Source organism: Lycorma delicatula, chromosome 4, assembly GCF_047948215.1.
Source record: "Lycorma delicatula isolate Av1 chromosome 4, ASM4794821v1, whole genome shotgun sequence".
Classification (NCBI taxonomy): Eukaryota; Metazoa; Arthropoda; class Insecta; order Hemiptera; family Fulgoridae; genus Lycorma; species Lycorma delicatula.
In genome coordinates, this window is record NC_134458.1 from 12,842,975 (window position 1) to 12,859,653 (window position 16,679).

General features: G+C 33.0%; 1 protein-coding gene across 1 annotated transcript in view; it reads right to left on the reverse strand.

The window, feature by feature from the left end:
• The window catches only part of daw (activin beta chain dawdle), a 73,048-nt gene extending 57,991 nt beyond the window's left edge, over positions 1-15,057 (reverse strand). The window contains exon 1 of the mRNA XM_075362342.1: positions 14,601-15,057. Coding sequence (XP_075218457.1) covers positions 14,601-14,949 — 349 coding nt within the window. The 5' untranslated portion in view covers positions 14,950-15,057. The remainder of the gene's footprint in view (positions 1-14,600) is intronic.
• Positions 15,058-16,679: the final 1,622 nt, after the last annotated feature.

Here is a 16,679-nt window from a genome sequence, read left to right on the forward strand (position 1 = left end):
AAATAAAAAAAGAAAACGGATAAAAAGAACAACGGGAAACTAAAAGATCAAATTTAAAAGATCGGGAAAAATTGTTTTTATTAATATCGGGTGAAAAAAAATTCAGTTTTCACCAAAGTGTCCGGAAATATTTCCATGTCGAAGTGGAGTGTGCCCTACCTCAGACTCCGAAATAATGAAGTTGTAACTACATTTAAGTAGATGTATCTTCAGTTTATTCACAACAAAAGTGAAGTTATAACTACTTTTACGGAAAAACTAAGTTGTAACTACAGGAAATAGTTATAACTTAATTTTATTCACACCAAAGGTAAAAACTTAAAAATGCCATAGTGATAGCTTCAACTCCTCTTTATCCACTTTACCCAATGGCCGCAAAAAAGCGACAGAAAGCCGTATAACGTGATTTTTTTATAATTACAATTAATAACTTTTTCTCGATTTATAATTTAAAAAATCTATAGTTTTCCATTGTTGCAATGTGTATTTTGTTTAAAAATAAGTGTCGAGCAGATATAAAATTAATAGAAATCTACTGTTTAATTTATATTTTTCAGAAGTTATTTCAAAATTGTTCTGATATTTAAACAATTAAAATACGTCACATAATAATAATAAAACAAACTTGCTAAGGCGTAGTACGTGAAAAAATAAATTTATAATATATTAATTTTCTTTTCTGATTTAGTTAATTACAACAAAATTTAGATAACATTTATCCTCGTACAAACATTTTTTTCTGAACTGTTTAAAAAAAAATCTCTTATCTACGCGTACGTAAAACCAGTGTACACTTGTTCTATTATTTACTGTAAAATGCATTAGAATAAAATTAAAAATCGTTTGTAAAAAAAGATTTCTTAAGACTCCTTTAGAAGTAACATCTGTTCACTCGTATAATGAACTTGCGATTAGAAAATTTCATAATAGTAATAACTACAATCTAATTCTATGAGAAAAGAAATTATTTATGAACTGAAATACAAAATTCATTAGAATACAAATATTTTTAACAACCTTTAGGTGCGTTTACACGTTTAACGCTTTTTACATTATCGAATGTAATGCGAGTGAGGTACAAATAGTAGGCGTAAAAGTTACTTTCTTTGATATTAATGATGTATTATACGTTCGTTACCTATAGTTAGAGTGAAGGTGTCGCTTACAAATCTGAATATCATTTGCGTTATGGCAAACTGAAATCCAACAGTGTATTCGGTTCGGTAAAGAAGGCGGGGAGAAACCGCTTAATTACTCAATGTCTCCCTAATAAGCCTGAAGTAATATGTTTAATACTTGATCTGTGCCGTTTTAGGATGAGGCTGGGCTGCTTCATATCAAGTGGCCTACAATTTCCCGGTTATGGCTCTTAGCATACTGAAGTTTGGAAGTGGTAATACCATTTGGAAGTTTTTGCATTAATTTAGGCAATACGATCGGGTAAATTTGAAATAACCTTAAATTATATTGTTCCAGACCGTTATAATAATTATGAGTATATAGTTATTTAAATTACATTATTTATGTACTATAAATATGAGTAAGATATATTGTTTTTTTTTTAATCGAGTTATACGGGCATCGACATTAAGGTTATTAGACCTCGTCACATTTAAAAAAAAAAAATAATAGTCACCAGTAGTATCGTCAAATATAAGGGTGTATACATAAGGATGCCTTTACATTTTAATAAAATATTTAATAAACGCAACCATGAAATATTAAATAAAACACACACTTATATCACGTAGAGGGTGTAAAGAGCCTTGACATTTACATAAAACAAAAAAGTTAAAACATAAACGTAAAACACACATTAAAAGAAAATACACAAAAACGCCTTGACAATTAAAAGTAAATCTTCATTACTCGAGGGGGAAAAAAAATCTAAAAAGTTAATAAATCCTGACAATACCATGTAATTTTGAGACTCCTGTTTTGAGGTGTAAAGGCATTCGCACAAGGGATTCTCAGTCAAACGTGACGCATATCGACTGTCGTTTATTACTACAAACGCGGTAGTAATCCGCTGGGTTTTAGGTAAGCAATTATTTTTCCTTCTTTGCCATTTTCTAAATCGAATTTATATATTGCTTACTTTAAAGTTAATTTTAATAACGATTATACAACATAATTTTGTTTTGTTTTTTAATACTTATGTTTTTGCGGCGTCCTTAGTCGAAGTCTTGTATTTTCTCCTTTTGTTCGATTAAAAACACTTCAAAAACGTGTTTTCGATATTGCTTTAAGTATCGACATCGTTGCGTGCGGACGTGCCGTTTAACATAAAGGAGGAAACTATAATACAAATAAGGAAAAAATATACGCACAAATTCTGTGAACATGCATGTGTATAAATCTAGTGAATATATACATATGTAGACCTATTTATGCTAAGTACTAAAACCGTAACGGATGTAGGTGCCCTGGCGTGAATTATAGCCAGTCTGAAAAATTAAATAGTCATTCTCAAGAATGCTCTGCTTACTAAGGAAAATGTGAGAAGTGAAGCGGTTACCAGATGTCTTCGTCATCGATCTGAATATACTGTAGCACATCAGGACGATATGCCTTCGAGATGTAGATGACATTCATCTCTACTTTGACACTTTATCTCGGTTCACCGTAAAGATTGGCTGTGTAGTAATTATAATTAATCTTAGAAAAATTCTGAGCGGTGCGACTTGTTCTTCAGGTGATTTATACGCGTTGAAACTTTAAGAAAGATATTACAGAGTGATTGAATTTACCTCTTTTTGTATACAAAAAATAAATTCCGTTCCACACTCAGTAGTACAATTAATATCCTACTTCCAAAAATAAATAAAATAATTAAAAATAACAACAAAAATAATAAAATATATAAAAAGTAAAATATATTCCTTTTTTGTATAAAGCTTAGATAACAGCGTTGTTTTTTCCCGGAAGTTATAAGATAGATGGCTAAAATGTTTCCTGCTAGAATCATACCGCACCGACAAATACACTGCATTAATTCTACTCTAGTATGAATTTACATATAGGTATTATTAGGGAAGGCTCAGAGCTGGGAGTATTAAAACATAATTGTAATATTTCACGTAAAATCAAATTTCAAAAAAATTAAGCGTATATTTTATATTTTACAAATTTTATATCATAAAAAGTAATTTTATTAATAAAATTAATTCTTGTTATAAATAGTATTAATTATAAAGAGCGAGAATCTTCGATTGTTAAACAATTACCATCAGCAATTACAACGGAATTTGTAAATGCCGTATAAACTACGAAGTAATTTCGTATTACTACCGACGGTAATTATTTAAAAAATCAAAACGCACATTTGTTCCTTTGTTTTTAATTTGTGACAACAATACTTGTGTCTATTTCTATTTATTTCATAACGACAATTGTTTCGCGTTGTGTCTGTTAAGTATATAATAGTATATTAAGTTCTTATTTTTATCTCATGATTTATGTAATTATTTAAAAAATACTGTTAAGTTAAAATAAAAAGTAATTTATTAATTTTAATTTTCGAACGAGATAATCTTTGTGAATTCAATCAAATTTAATTTTTTAAATGCAATTTGATGACTAATGGTAATTTATTTGAGGTAATTCTATTTTTATCTCCCCATATTAAGCACGTATTACAAATTACTTTTATTTAGAGTTTTTAAAAATATAATGATTATCTTTAATTACTCTTTACTAATTAAAGATAATTATCTTATTAACTACTTAAAGATAATTAACTACTTATCTTTAATTAAATATCTTAAAATGTAGCATTCACACTCATCAGTTACATTTTTTTATTAACTCTTCTTCAATGAATTTTTTTAAAAGCGGTTTTGAATTTAAAAAAAAAAATAGTGTAAAAGATATTTTATTATTTTTTATTTGGAGAGAAATAGAAATTAAACTTCATTTATTAACGAAAAAAAAGAAGTCGATGGTGTGCATTCTTTATATGTGTATTGAAGCACTAAAGTTTGCCAAATGCATCAATTTAAATGACTTTTTTTATTTTATAAAATTCCTTTGGTGGTCTCGCAGTAAGTTTCTTCCAGATAGATTAAGCTGAATATTTTTTAAAAGAAAAGTTACAGAATCGTGTAGATGATTTGAAGAGAAATTTATTTGTTTATTGTTATTATTATTTAATATAAAAATTTTTATATCGTAAAATTGTACAACTTGAAATTATTCTAATATTTCAGGTATATTCCCCAGAAATTTCGAGAATATTTGTTAAAAATCTTGATGTAAAAAAATATATATTTCTTCGTTTCTTACATAATTTGCATTCTCTAGCTCTAATTTCTTTATTAAAAAAAATCCTTCAAAATTTTGAATAAAATAAAATTTAAAAAAATAAAATCGTCTTGAAATAGGCGTTAAAAAATGAAGCTAGTACTTCTATTCTTCTTAAATTCTACTCTATACTTTCTATTCTTTTTTAAATTTCGACTAACTGAATTTTACACCGAGTTAAAGGTAATAAATAAAAGTTATTTAAAAAAAATTGATTACTTCAAAAAATTACTTAAATTTAAAACTAACTGAAAAGTTTTAATTTTGTCTTTCTGAACAGGTTTTATTATTCTTTTTTATAACATTAAAAAAAAATCCATTTAAAATAAAATCACGCAGCATAATACCTTTATTAACGATGAGCGAATTGTAGTTACGGGACAATTATAAATGTTACAGTCATCTAATTTTACACATGACACTGTAAGGTAGTCTACTTAAACATTTAATTCAAATATTTACCCACATAGGTAGTTTAAAAAAATTAATATTAATAATAAAGAATTAATAGGAAATAAAACCAAATTTACCCTGATAAATATTATATATATATATATATATATATATATATATATGTGTGTGTGTGTGTGTCTTTCCTAATTATAAATCAATAATCTTTCCAACTATTATTTGTATATCAATACGTTTAACAAAAATGATTGTTAATTCAATATTTCTTATACAGACTTCGAGGGTAAGTGACGCAAAGAACGATATGTAAATAGACGGTTAATCGTTAATTTTTACCTTGTGCTACTGGCGTCTTATACTAGCTCGGTCTTAACTCTGTAAAGACGGTTTACGCAGAAAGCCAAGCTAGACTTACTACGGTTTGCTAACTTTTGCCAGCGTGATTTGTCGCTAAGTTGTGGTTCTTTTCCCCTCCTAATTCAGTGTCTTCTTCTGCTTAGTAAAATTTAATAATTTAATTATAGCGTTCTCTAAAATATTTTGGCTTTTGAAAGTAAGCATTCGTAGTCCCTGTAATTCGTTGGTTTGGTGTTCTATGTAAGTCTAAGTATGTAAGTCTATGTATGTAAGTGTGAATTTTTTGTTTAAAGTTACCATTATAATAAAAAAAAGTTCCCTTTCGGCACGCCGGAAGGTAGAGGTAGATTTCACCGGTGCTAAGTAGGGGATAGAAAAGATTTCCACCTTAAAGTTAAGAAAAACTTCCAGTTTATTCAATGCGATAATGGTTGCATATGAAAAATGTTTCACATGTTTAGAATACGGCAAGCACCATCTTCTTACAACTCCAGCAATATTTTGATCATCCCTTGCCGTAAAGGTTGGTTATATCAAAAATTGTTTCAGAGAAAATTTTAGGTAATGTTTAGAGGACTAACGACCACTTTAAACCGATTCGATAATGTGCTTATTAAAGGAGGTATGATTCTTTTTGTCTTCAAAACCTCATTTTCCCACCCTCTGGGCCAATGGTTGGTGATATCAAAAACTTTTACTTACATAAGTTTTAGGCCCTTGTCCAAAGAATAGTACGAACTTCAAACGAATTCGATATTTTACTTAATAAGAAAGTTATAGCGATATTTTCATTTTTCGAAAACCCCCATTTCCATCCCGATGGTCCGATTTTGGCCATTAACGAACTTGACCAAGATTTTGGAACGCGGTATTTTTTAAGCAACTATTTGAAAATTATTGGCGCAAAATTACGGCAGTTATCGGATCCACAATAAATTGAAATATATATATATATATTGCTTCTCAGCCTTTGGCCCCGTGCTGTATACCTTGTGTTTACTGCTACCGGTAGCGATTTGCTTCTACAAGTGTCCTACGTTCATGTCGTCGGGACTGACAACGGTCAGTGGCTGTCAGTCAACCTGCGTTGCTATGGAGTTTAGGCTACACAGATGCGTAGTGTGTTGCAGGAGTGCCACTGTCGGCTAAGTAAGAACGTTTCCTTTGTGTTGCATCGTGTCCCCGTTCTTAAGTTCGAGAGGCCAATAATTTTTCGATCCTCTGGCGGGTTCGGGAAGAGATTTTTGCTCCGACCTCGCTGGTGGTCTAATCTAGGAGTTTTTAGCTTTTGACGTTTCGAGCGGGGCTACATGAGAACAGGTGGCCTTGCTCGGAATAGTTTACTGCTAGACGCTAAAGTCTCAGTTGCTGGCTGAGCGAAGGTCACAGATATTGGTATATGATATGGCAATACTGCAAAGTGCGCTTCTTTTGCCTTAGTGAAAGGATTTTATGCTGGACACCGGGTCGGGAGCAAACAATGCAGGTCACACGATATAGCCCGGGCGAAAATTGTACATAATACGGCGTATGGCGACGCCTGAATTGGGGGAAGCTTTCAAGGACGGTCGTCACCATGTCGAACGTTTGCGTCTGGGACAGTTAAACCTGCGTTGTTCCCGGGCGGCCACCAATGAAGCTATGAGAATTCTTGAGGAGTACGACCTCGAGGTCCTCTTGGTCCAGGAGCCGCGCACGATCGGGGATAGAGTGGACGGCTTCCACGAGGTTGATGTTCTTTATTCTCGGGGGAAACGACCGCTTTCTGCGATCGTGGTCGGCTCGGTCTCGTTGGGTATCCTCTGGATGCCTCAGTTTTCTGATGAGCAATTCACCGTCATGCGAGTCACGAGGGGTACGCTCGATGCTGTACTGGTGTCGGGATACTTCCAGCTTGCATGCAGTATCGATGACTTGTTGGCGAAGTTGGGGCAGATTCTGGACGGTCTCCCGGGCATCAGAATGCTGGTTGCTTTGGACGCTAACGCCAAGTCTTCCGCCTGGGTTCACTACTCACTGACTCCAGATGGCTTGAGTTCAAGGGCCCCCTAATGAGAAGTACATCCATTAAATTTTCTGTTCGCATTGCGACCAAACGTTTTTCTTTTGTTTATTGGTTTATTTTTTCCTTTCTACACGATGACTACTGGTACTTGTCCGGTTTCTCTGGCGAGGCTGGATGATGAGAGCCAAGGTTCGGCGGCAGGTGGGCTGGTATCCGGCACCTCGTCGCAGAATGGCGAGCCTCTCCTGCTATTAGAGCGGGAGAAGCTGGAGAAACTTTGCTCCGATATTCTCAGCGCATTGGAAAACGATAAGGCGCGAAAAGTCAACAAGGACACCATGGACGAGGTCGATGGTGCCTTGCGTGGTATTCGCTGCTTGTTTAGGATATACGCCTCAGATATACAACACTTCGTGCGGGTGTTGAATTTACAGCTGACGCGAGTAGCACCACGTCCTAAGCGCTTCGAAGCTTGCTGCAAGCGGACGAAGAGATCACACATGGGAACTTCCATCTAAAACTTTAGAGGGGCGGTTCGGGACATAGGCCGCTGCTCTGACCCTGTTAATAACTGGAGTTTGGACCAGGTGAAGGAGGCAGTTTTTACCTTGCCCAATAAGAAAGCGCCAGGAATACATCGTATTACTGAGGAACTGGTCAATCGGTTGCGGGGTAGATTGCGGGAACCCTTAGTCCGGCTTTATAATGAGTGTTTAAGACAAGGTGTTTTTCCTAAGGATTGGAAAATAGTCGATCTCCCGCTGATATACTGGTGCTTGTGAAAGGCGACACTAGAGCCGAAGTAGGAGCCAGGGCATGCACTGCCCTAGACGTAGTCTCAAACTGGGGTCACAAGGCTAAGCTCCAGTTCTCACCGGAGAAAAGTAAAATTATCAGCCTGAAGAAGACGAAATCCCTTTCGGTGCGGCGGAATGTGAAAATGGACGGTGTTCCGTTATCATATGCCGGTAATCGGCAAGTTGCTTGAAAGGCTGGTTGTGGAATTGCTCTGGGAAAGCATCGATATGAACTCACTTCTAAATCGAAGCTAGTATGGCTTCATGAAAGGGGTTGGCACCGGGGATTACATCTTTAATGCTCTTGACGAAGTGGACGGCGCCAACTGTAAATATGTTTTGGCAATTTTTATTGACATACAGGTAGCATTTCCTTCCTTGTGTTGGAGTTCTGTCCTCTATGAGTTGGAACGCCGCAATCTTCCCGTAGCCCTGAAGGCCGAAACGCGTTACTATTTGTCTAACCGTACGGCTCTGTTAGAGATTGGTAATTCACGACCGCAGCTAGAAGACCGGGCGCAGGCGGTTTTGTCGACCGCGTAGGGCTGGATGGACATTCAAAATTTAAAGATTTCTGTGCCCAACATGAAGTTTATGCTTCTCAAAGGTGCAGACAAATTATCGTACAGTCGTAACCCCCATATTAAATATAAAGGCTGTGTAATCAGCCGAGTTAGAGTTCATAAGTACCTGGGTGTTTGGTTTGATGAAAAGTTGTTTAGCAACCACATTAGTCAAGTAGCAGAAGACGCCGTCTCAGTGATGGATAAACTTAGCGGGATTGCTCGGAAAGACTATGAGTTGTCCGGCCGTCAGATGCATATGTTATAACGAGTTGTTTACGAAAACATGACCTCTTACGCGGCGCCCGTTTGAGCGCATAGGTTGGATATGAATAGAGCACTTCTTCAAAATTTAAGGAGTGCCCTGTGCAGAGCCTTAATTGTAAAGAATGGTGTTTTGAAAAACTCCTCCTACGAGGCTACCATCGTATCGGGAAAGTCTCTCCCAATCGATTTAGTGGTGAAAATTTGGGCAGCCATGTGGAAATTGCGAAGAGGCCGGGAGGCCGAGGTATTTGTGATGTGGTTTCGAGCCGGCCAGTACCGGAGCGGAACGGTGATCACAATGCAGCGTATCTAAATTTCGTTCAGTTGCACATCTCCCGCCTGAGGAAGAGGCTGCAGAGCCTTGCGATTGAAGCATGGAATGGGACAGCTGGAATGGGACAAAACGACTAAGGAAAGAGCCTTGTATATTTTTATACATGATTTGGGAGGATGGTATGCGTGGAACTTGTTTTTAAAGGTAACGGGTGCCCGGATGCTCATCAACCACGCTAATTTGAACCAACGTATATTTCGGTCCCGCCTGGCAGCTGTGCGTCTGCGGGGCGGTCCAGTAAAATGAAGACCTGATGTTTGGCTGCCCTGCTCTTGGAGGGACCCTGGAAATTAGAGGTCAAGGAGAAAATTGGCCACTCGCAAGCGGCGAGTCAATGTGGCGAGAGCCGCATTGTCGGACCCTGTGGGAGTTCCTTGATGCGGTTACTATATTCAACCGACATCAGTAGTTTACTTAAGAGACAGACTCCTATTGCACTGCTGTGGGAAGCTAACCTTCAGATATGTGGCTGACCACCAACCAGTTAGTGCTCTAAGCACTTTAATATGGTGGACAGGTACTTGCTGGCATTCAGCGACCTTGGCATGGCAGCGAATTGCTGCCTAGACGAAATGAATTTTATTATGAATGTCATATATTTTTAGTAGCTGACGGAGTGCGCCTACCCATTTTAGTAAATATATGACAAGTCAGAGGTTGGGACACGGTCGGTGTATGGCACCGCGCTTAGTCTGCTCACGCTGTTAGGTAAGCTCTAGAAGCTACTTAGGACACTGGTCGCTTACCTGTTTTGAGGCTCAGTAGCTGTTTGTGCCACGGACATTCGGTCTTATGCTTTAGGACGACCTAATGGGGCTTTGGTGGGAGAAACCAATATATATATATATATATATATATATATAAACGTATGTGTAAACTTTTGAGCTTACGGTGGTTTTGGTGTCTGGGGGATGTGAAACGCGAAGATAAGTCGAAATTTTCTGGAAGACGAATCATGATACCCATTACAATAGGTAGCTTTCTTATGAAATCTATCTAAAACAATTATATCAAAATATAAAATAAAAATGAAATATTAAAAATAAAAAGTGTAAATAAATTCACACGACTAAGATAGTGTAATCTTTCAAAGAACGAATAGACCTTGAACTGTAAAATGCACAATGCAAAAAATGTTTAATTCAACAATGAGGTTGTAAAATAAATTTGACGCAACTGTAATCTTTTCTGACCGATAGTTGAGATATCGACTGTTTTATAGAAATTCTACTTTTCTTTCCAGTCCTTTTTTTTACCCTGCTGATTTAAATTATAAAACTAAGTGCTTTGTAATGATATCAAAACAATTGGTTCGATCCAAAAAAAAATTCCTATTTTCACTGAAAACAAAAAAAAAACAAAGATAAATAAATAAAATGGCTGTCGTATTGAAATAAACCAACGGAAAATGTTTTTAAACCCGTATATAGCAAATAAAATACTGTCCTAAAAATATTTCAACACTGATTCGTATATATATATCGGGTATATATAAATGAACTGGTTTAAATGTGTTTTCGTACACTAAATTTTAGTTCATAAATGTTCAGACACTAAAAACCTGTTTAAAATAAATTTTAATTTATACTACACTTTCTAATGACGGAAGACTTATTAGAATTTGATGGTGTAAAATAATCGATATAGTTAACGCAACACAATAACAATTTAAATTTTTCATAAAATTTTATATAAAGAGTTTTAGAACATTAAAAAATACATTTAGAAATTTACTAATATACTACTTTCGTTAGATATTCGAGTACACTAGCCATATTAGTTTTTTAAGTATTGAAATAAATATAATTAATTATTTTCTTCTCACGGTAGAAATTTCCGAATATCCGTTTTTTTTTCTCTTTAGTAACTGAAATAATTAAATTACATACACAGATACAGATAAAAAAAGACGCATTAATATAATAACATGTAATCAAATTGTTTTCTACATTTTTTTTTTGTCTTCAGTCATTTGACTGGGTTGATGTAGCTCTCCAAGATTCTCTATCTAGTGCTAGTCGTTTCATTTCAGTATACCCTCTACATCCTACATCCCCAACAATTTGTTTTACATATTCCAAACGTGGCCTGCCTACACAATTATTTCCTTCTACCTGTCCTTCCAATATTAAAGCGACTATTCCAGGATACCTTAGTATGTGGCCTATAAGTCTGTCTCTTCTTTTAACTATATTTTTCCAAATGCTTCTTTCTTCATCTATTTGCCGCAAAACCTCTTCATTTGTCCCTTTATTCACCCATCTGATTTTTAACATTCTCCTATAGCACCGCATTTCAAAAGCTTCTAATCTTTTCTTCTCAGATACTCCGATCGTTTAAGTTTCACTTCCATATAAAGCGACACTCCAAACATATACTTCCAAAAAATTTTTTCCTGACATTTAAATTAATTTTTGATATAAACAAATTATATTTCTGACTGAAGGCTCGTTTCGCCTGTACTATTCGGCATTTTATATCGCTCCTGCTTCGTCCATCTTTAGTAATTCTACTTCCCAAATAACAACATTCTTCTACCTCCATAATCTTTACTCCTCCTATTTTCACATTCAGTGGTCCATCTTTGTTATTTCTACTACATTTCATTACTTTTGTTTTGTACTTGTTTATTTTCATGCGATAGTTCTTGCGTAGGACTTCATCCATGCCATTCATTGTTTCTTCTAAATCCTTTTTACTGTCGGCTAGAATTACTATATCATCAGCAAAACGTAGCATCTTTATCTTTTCACCTTGTACTGTTACTCCAGATCGAAATTGTTCTTTAACATCATAAACTGCTAGTTCCATGTAAAGATTAAACATTTTTTACATTAAACTTGTTTATTTATTGTTTCTTTTTTTATCTGCGGTTGAATGAACGTCCAGTCTGTCCGATGTAAGTTTTAATAATTACGATTTTATCTGTATGCTTGTAACTCTTCCTGTATTAATTATCATTGTATGTTTTATGTTAGTATTCCATATAATTTTGTTTGTAGTCTTGAAATTGTTACAGTAAGTTTCCTAAATATATCGGCTATTGTGTTCGATTGTTATTTGATATTCGTAAGTGGAAATATATATTCTATCGCTTGATATATCTTTCTACACGAATATGTTAATCTTAAATGGACTATCGCTATTGATTTGAAGTTTTACTGCAGTTAAAAAATACTAACATAAATATATCATATCACTTGTGTACGTGTATATACGTATACACGTGCACTCGTTCCATCGTAATAACCTGAATCGATTCGCTAAAAAGTGATAAATACGCTTTCATTGTAAAAATTATTCTATTTTGTTTTAATTTTTGTATAGATAATGACGGATTTTACCCAGGAGGTCAAATAAAACAACATTATAAATTTATTTTTAATATTATATCCGTTAAAATATTTAATTTGTTTTGAACATTATGAAAGTTACAAACTGTGTATTCTCATCACCTTAATGAAGTATTTACACCTTAAAGAAAGTAAAAAAAAATCGTTTAAGCTCAACCTATGATAAAACTGTTAATCGAAAAAGGGCTTGTCCAAGTAACACATGCCCACCCGCTACTAACGGAGCAGTCAGATCAAGATATGTATGTAAACATTTAACAAAACAACTATTTCGATCAGATGCCTAAGTTATATGCCTTTTTTTCCAGCGCTTTTATAAAAAAATAAAACAAAGTACTGCACTGAATTTAATTCATAACCAATAGTTTTATACCCCAACAGAGTCAAATTTTTCAGAATAAAATTCCAACAATTTTGATTAAACTTTTTCATAAAGTAATTACTTTTTAATTGTCGTATAGCACCATTACAAGAACTGCTTATTCGGTAAGCGACTTGTTATAAACATTTACAAAATGTTAATGTTAAAAACATTTATAAAATGTTAATGTTAAAAACATTTATAAAATGTTAACAAAACATGTTTATAATTTTTGCAAACAAGATATAAAAAAAATTGTAATTAAAAAAAACCTAAAATTTACAATGACATTTTACTTTTACACACCAAGTAACAGTAATAATTAATATTCAGCACTGTAAACAAATTATGATACATATACTAATCGTATTATATTTTTATCGATTAATTTACATAGCTTAAATTCTTTTTCGTAATAACTGTAAAATGAACTGAGAACTTTGTTTCATTCTACATTAGTTTTTCTATTTACGTATGCAGTTTCGTTTAGTTATACAAATTTATCTTCAAATAACTAAAAAAAAGTATCCTTTTTGGCTGCATCTTAACCTAACTCAAATTAACCCGCGTTTTTAAACTCACAACAAAAATCTAAAATATCTTCTATTAACTTCCTAATAATTAGCCTTTAATCATTATCCTCCACGATTTAAAGGCTTTTTGATAGTAGGTTTGTTGACGACTATTTCAGTCACGCGTTGAGAGAGATACGCTTCGGAACAATGCTCAGCTATTAATATTATAAAAAGATAAAAATAAATAGTAAAACTATACGAGATTATACGAGATTATATACATAAGGCTGCGTCAGAATGTTAAAAATAAGAATTTTTTAAATTTTATTTATTATAATTTGAACTCTTTTACGGAATAAAAGGTTTCCCAACAAGGAATTATAACGGGAATGTTTTAAACAGTTAAATTAATAAAATTTAGTTATTTATTAAAAAACGGCATATTGAAATGAAAGTCTTTTTTTTTTAGGAAAAACAAACACGATTTTGTATTTGTCAAGACTATTATTATTTTTTCGTACAAAAACATACTTGAAATATATAAATATAGTCTTTTAAAGTTAAAAAAAGGATTACGATGAGAATAGTTTCTTTTTTTACTATTAAAAATGAGCATTAATAATTATACTACATCACAATCGACTGGTTTTCCTCCAGGAATTATAAAAATAAATTCTAGTTATAAAAGAATAGTATTTATTGTAAAACTTGTGGACAATTATAAAGATTCGTTTTTTAACTTAATAATGGGGTTGAAAAAAACACAAATTAAACTTTTTTAAAATCTGTACAACGTTTACTTCAATATAGGATTTTAATTTCATATTTTTATACTTACAATGTAAGTTATTTTTGAAAATATAAAAGAAGTCACTAAAAGTTCAGATCCCGATACTTCTGACAAGTAACAACGGTATTTTATTCTTAAAAAAAAAAAAAATTAAATACACATTTAAAAAATATTTATAAAAAGCAATAGTAATAATATTTTATGTACGATAAATACTTCATTACTCTAATTTAGTTGATTAAAACTGCTCTTTTTGTTAGATGCCAGTAAGGTTCTGATATTTTTTCATCTATTATTAATTTATATGTTTGAACACAATAAATATTGACTATTAATAGAAATCCAAATTTTTAAACTAAAAATGCTTATTTAAATATTAAAATATATTAACGACTGTAATCACCTGTTTTTTTTTTTTATTTATTTATTTTAACGTTTACTCGGTATTATTTCTCCGCAAACTATATGAATGTTTGTGTAACTTTTTTTGGACTGTTTATTAAATTTATTGTGCGGTTTACGATTAAAATATAGTTTGTACTCACCGTCCACAGGGAAGAGAACAATTTGATCCGTTTTTCCATAGAAGTCATCTTCGTCTTTATTCGATTTCTCTTCTGGTGGTTTTATTTTAAGCGGTTCCGGAAGATATATCGGTGAAAAGTTTGATGTTATTTTCGGAGGTTCTTTCAATCTTAATTTTTTTAGTATTTGTTGTTTAATATATTCGATCCTTATTTCTGTAATTTCAGCGTCGGTTAGCATAGCTCGTCGTGCCGAACAGTCTTGACACAGTTCAGTCGTCGAAACGGGGTGACGATAGGCGGTAAGTCCGATGGCTATCAGTAACCAGAACTTCAGCGACCGTACTTTAACGACAGCCATCGTCGACATCTTCGCAGACGTATTAGTTAGTCCCTGTTCTTACTTCTCACAGTCTAATCGCACCACTGCTCTTAAATTGTTCCCGCAAAGTAAACCGATATATCTTATGACCTCTAGATGCATGCTGCTGTTACGTGGTTCTCCCCACCCACGCTGCTATGTATAATTAATAATGCATTCAAAAATCAGCCGCTTAATAATTATCGATAATTTTATTATATCATCGCTTCATTAAATGATCAAGAAAGTGGGGAAAATAAAGATTCCTTAAAAAGTCAATTAAACGACGCATTTACTTAGTAATTTTTATAACTATTTGAGAAATCCCATGAATTTAATGGATTAATAAGAAATAACAATAATTATAAAAACCTATTGCGATTATAATGAATAAATAAATAACAACTATTGTAAATAGGTAATAAAATGTTTAATGCGCATTAAATATCTTCGTATTTTCTTATAATCGGATTTCATATAAAAAGAATTATTATTATTATATTTTACTTTATTTTCTTTCTTTTTCCTGTTTAGCCTCGGTGAATTACCGTTCAGGTATTACTTCAGAGGATTATAAGTATGAGTGTAAATGAAGTGTTGTCTTGTACAGTCTCAGTTCGACCGTTCCTGAGATGTGTGGTTAATTAAAACCCACCCACCAAAGAACACCGATACCCACGATGTAGTATTCAAATCCGTATAAAAGTAACTGGCTTTACTAGGACTTGAACGCTGGAACTCTCGACTTCCAAATCAGCTGATTTGGGAAGACGCGTTCACCACTAGACCAACCCGGTGGGTATTATATTTTACCTAGGCAGTTTATAAGTAACACATTTTTGTAAGGTGCGAAATAATTTAAAAAACAATGATTTGGGAGAAATACGAGATCGCAAAATAAACGTTAAAATTTTTTTTCTGTCGTGAAAAGTGTCCCGGTAAACTTTCAGCGACTACACATTTGGGTACTCGGAGAAATTTTTACCTGAATTCAATTATCTTGATACATTTGTCACGGGTGAAACGAAAACAGTCCAATTTCAATAAAAATTAATCTGTATTAGTTTCACGGATGAATAAACAGTTAATCGATTTATCATCATTCTTATAATAGATTTTATATATTTCCCTTTTACTATCAAAATTAATCGGCTTTATAGAGGAATATTACACGAAATTAAATAACTAGCCGAAAAGAACGGATCGAGCAAGGATGAGGTATGTATTCATGGAGAGTAATATTATCTACTACTTTTACGTGGTGGGTCAGTACTCTCGCATTTATTCGTTTGATACGAATAAATCGTGACTTCTATTTTTTTAATTCTTAATTTTTTCTAGTCTTAATTTTTTTATTGTAATCAAAGGGCCGTAGTAATTTTTTTCATGTAAAATATTCTTTAAAAATAACATTTTGAATTGTAAGCAGTTCCATTTTATAACATTAATTTAGTTTTTACATGTTATTATATGTTGTGTGTATATATATTCTCTTACGAATTAGTTTTTTATTTTGTTGCTCTGATTTTTAGAGCTTATCTTAGTTCAGAAAAAAAACTATAACCAAGAATAAATTAAAGATGAAAATCGCAGTAAAAAGAAAAAGTAGATTAGTCACAGAAAGACATTTTTTTCTTTGCTTACATAAAAATAAATAAATAAAAGAAAAACATCAAGAAATAAAAATAATATAAACATTAATCGATAAATAGATAAATTTTACGAAACATTATAACACG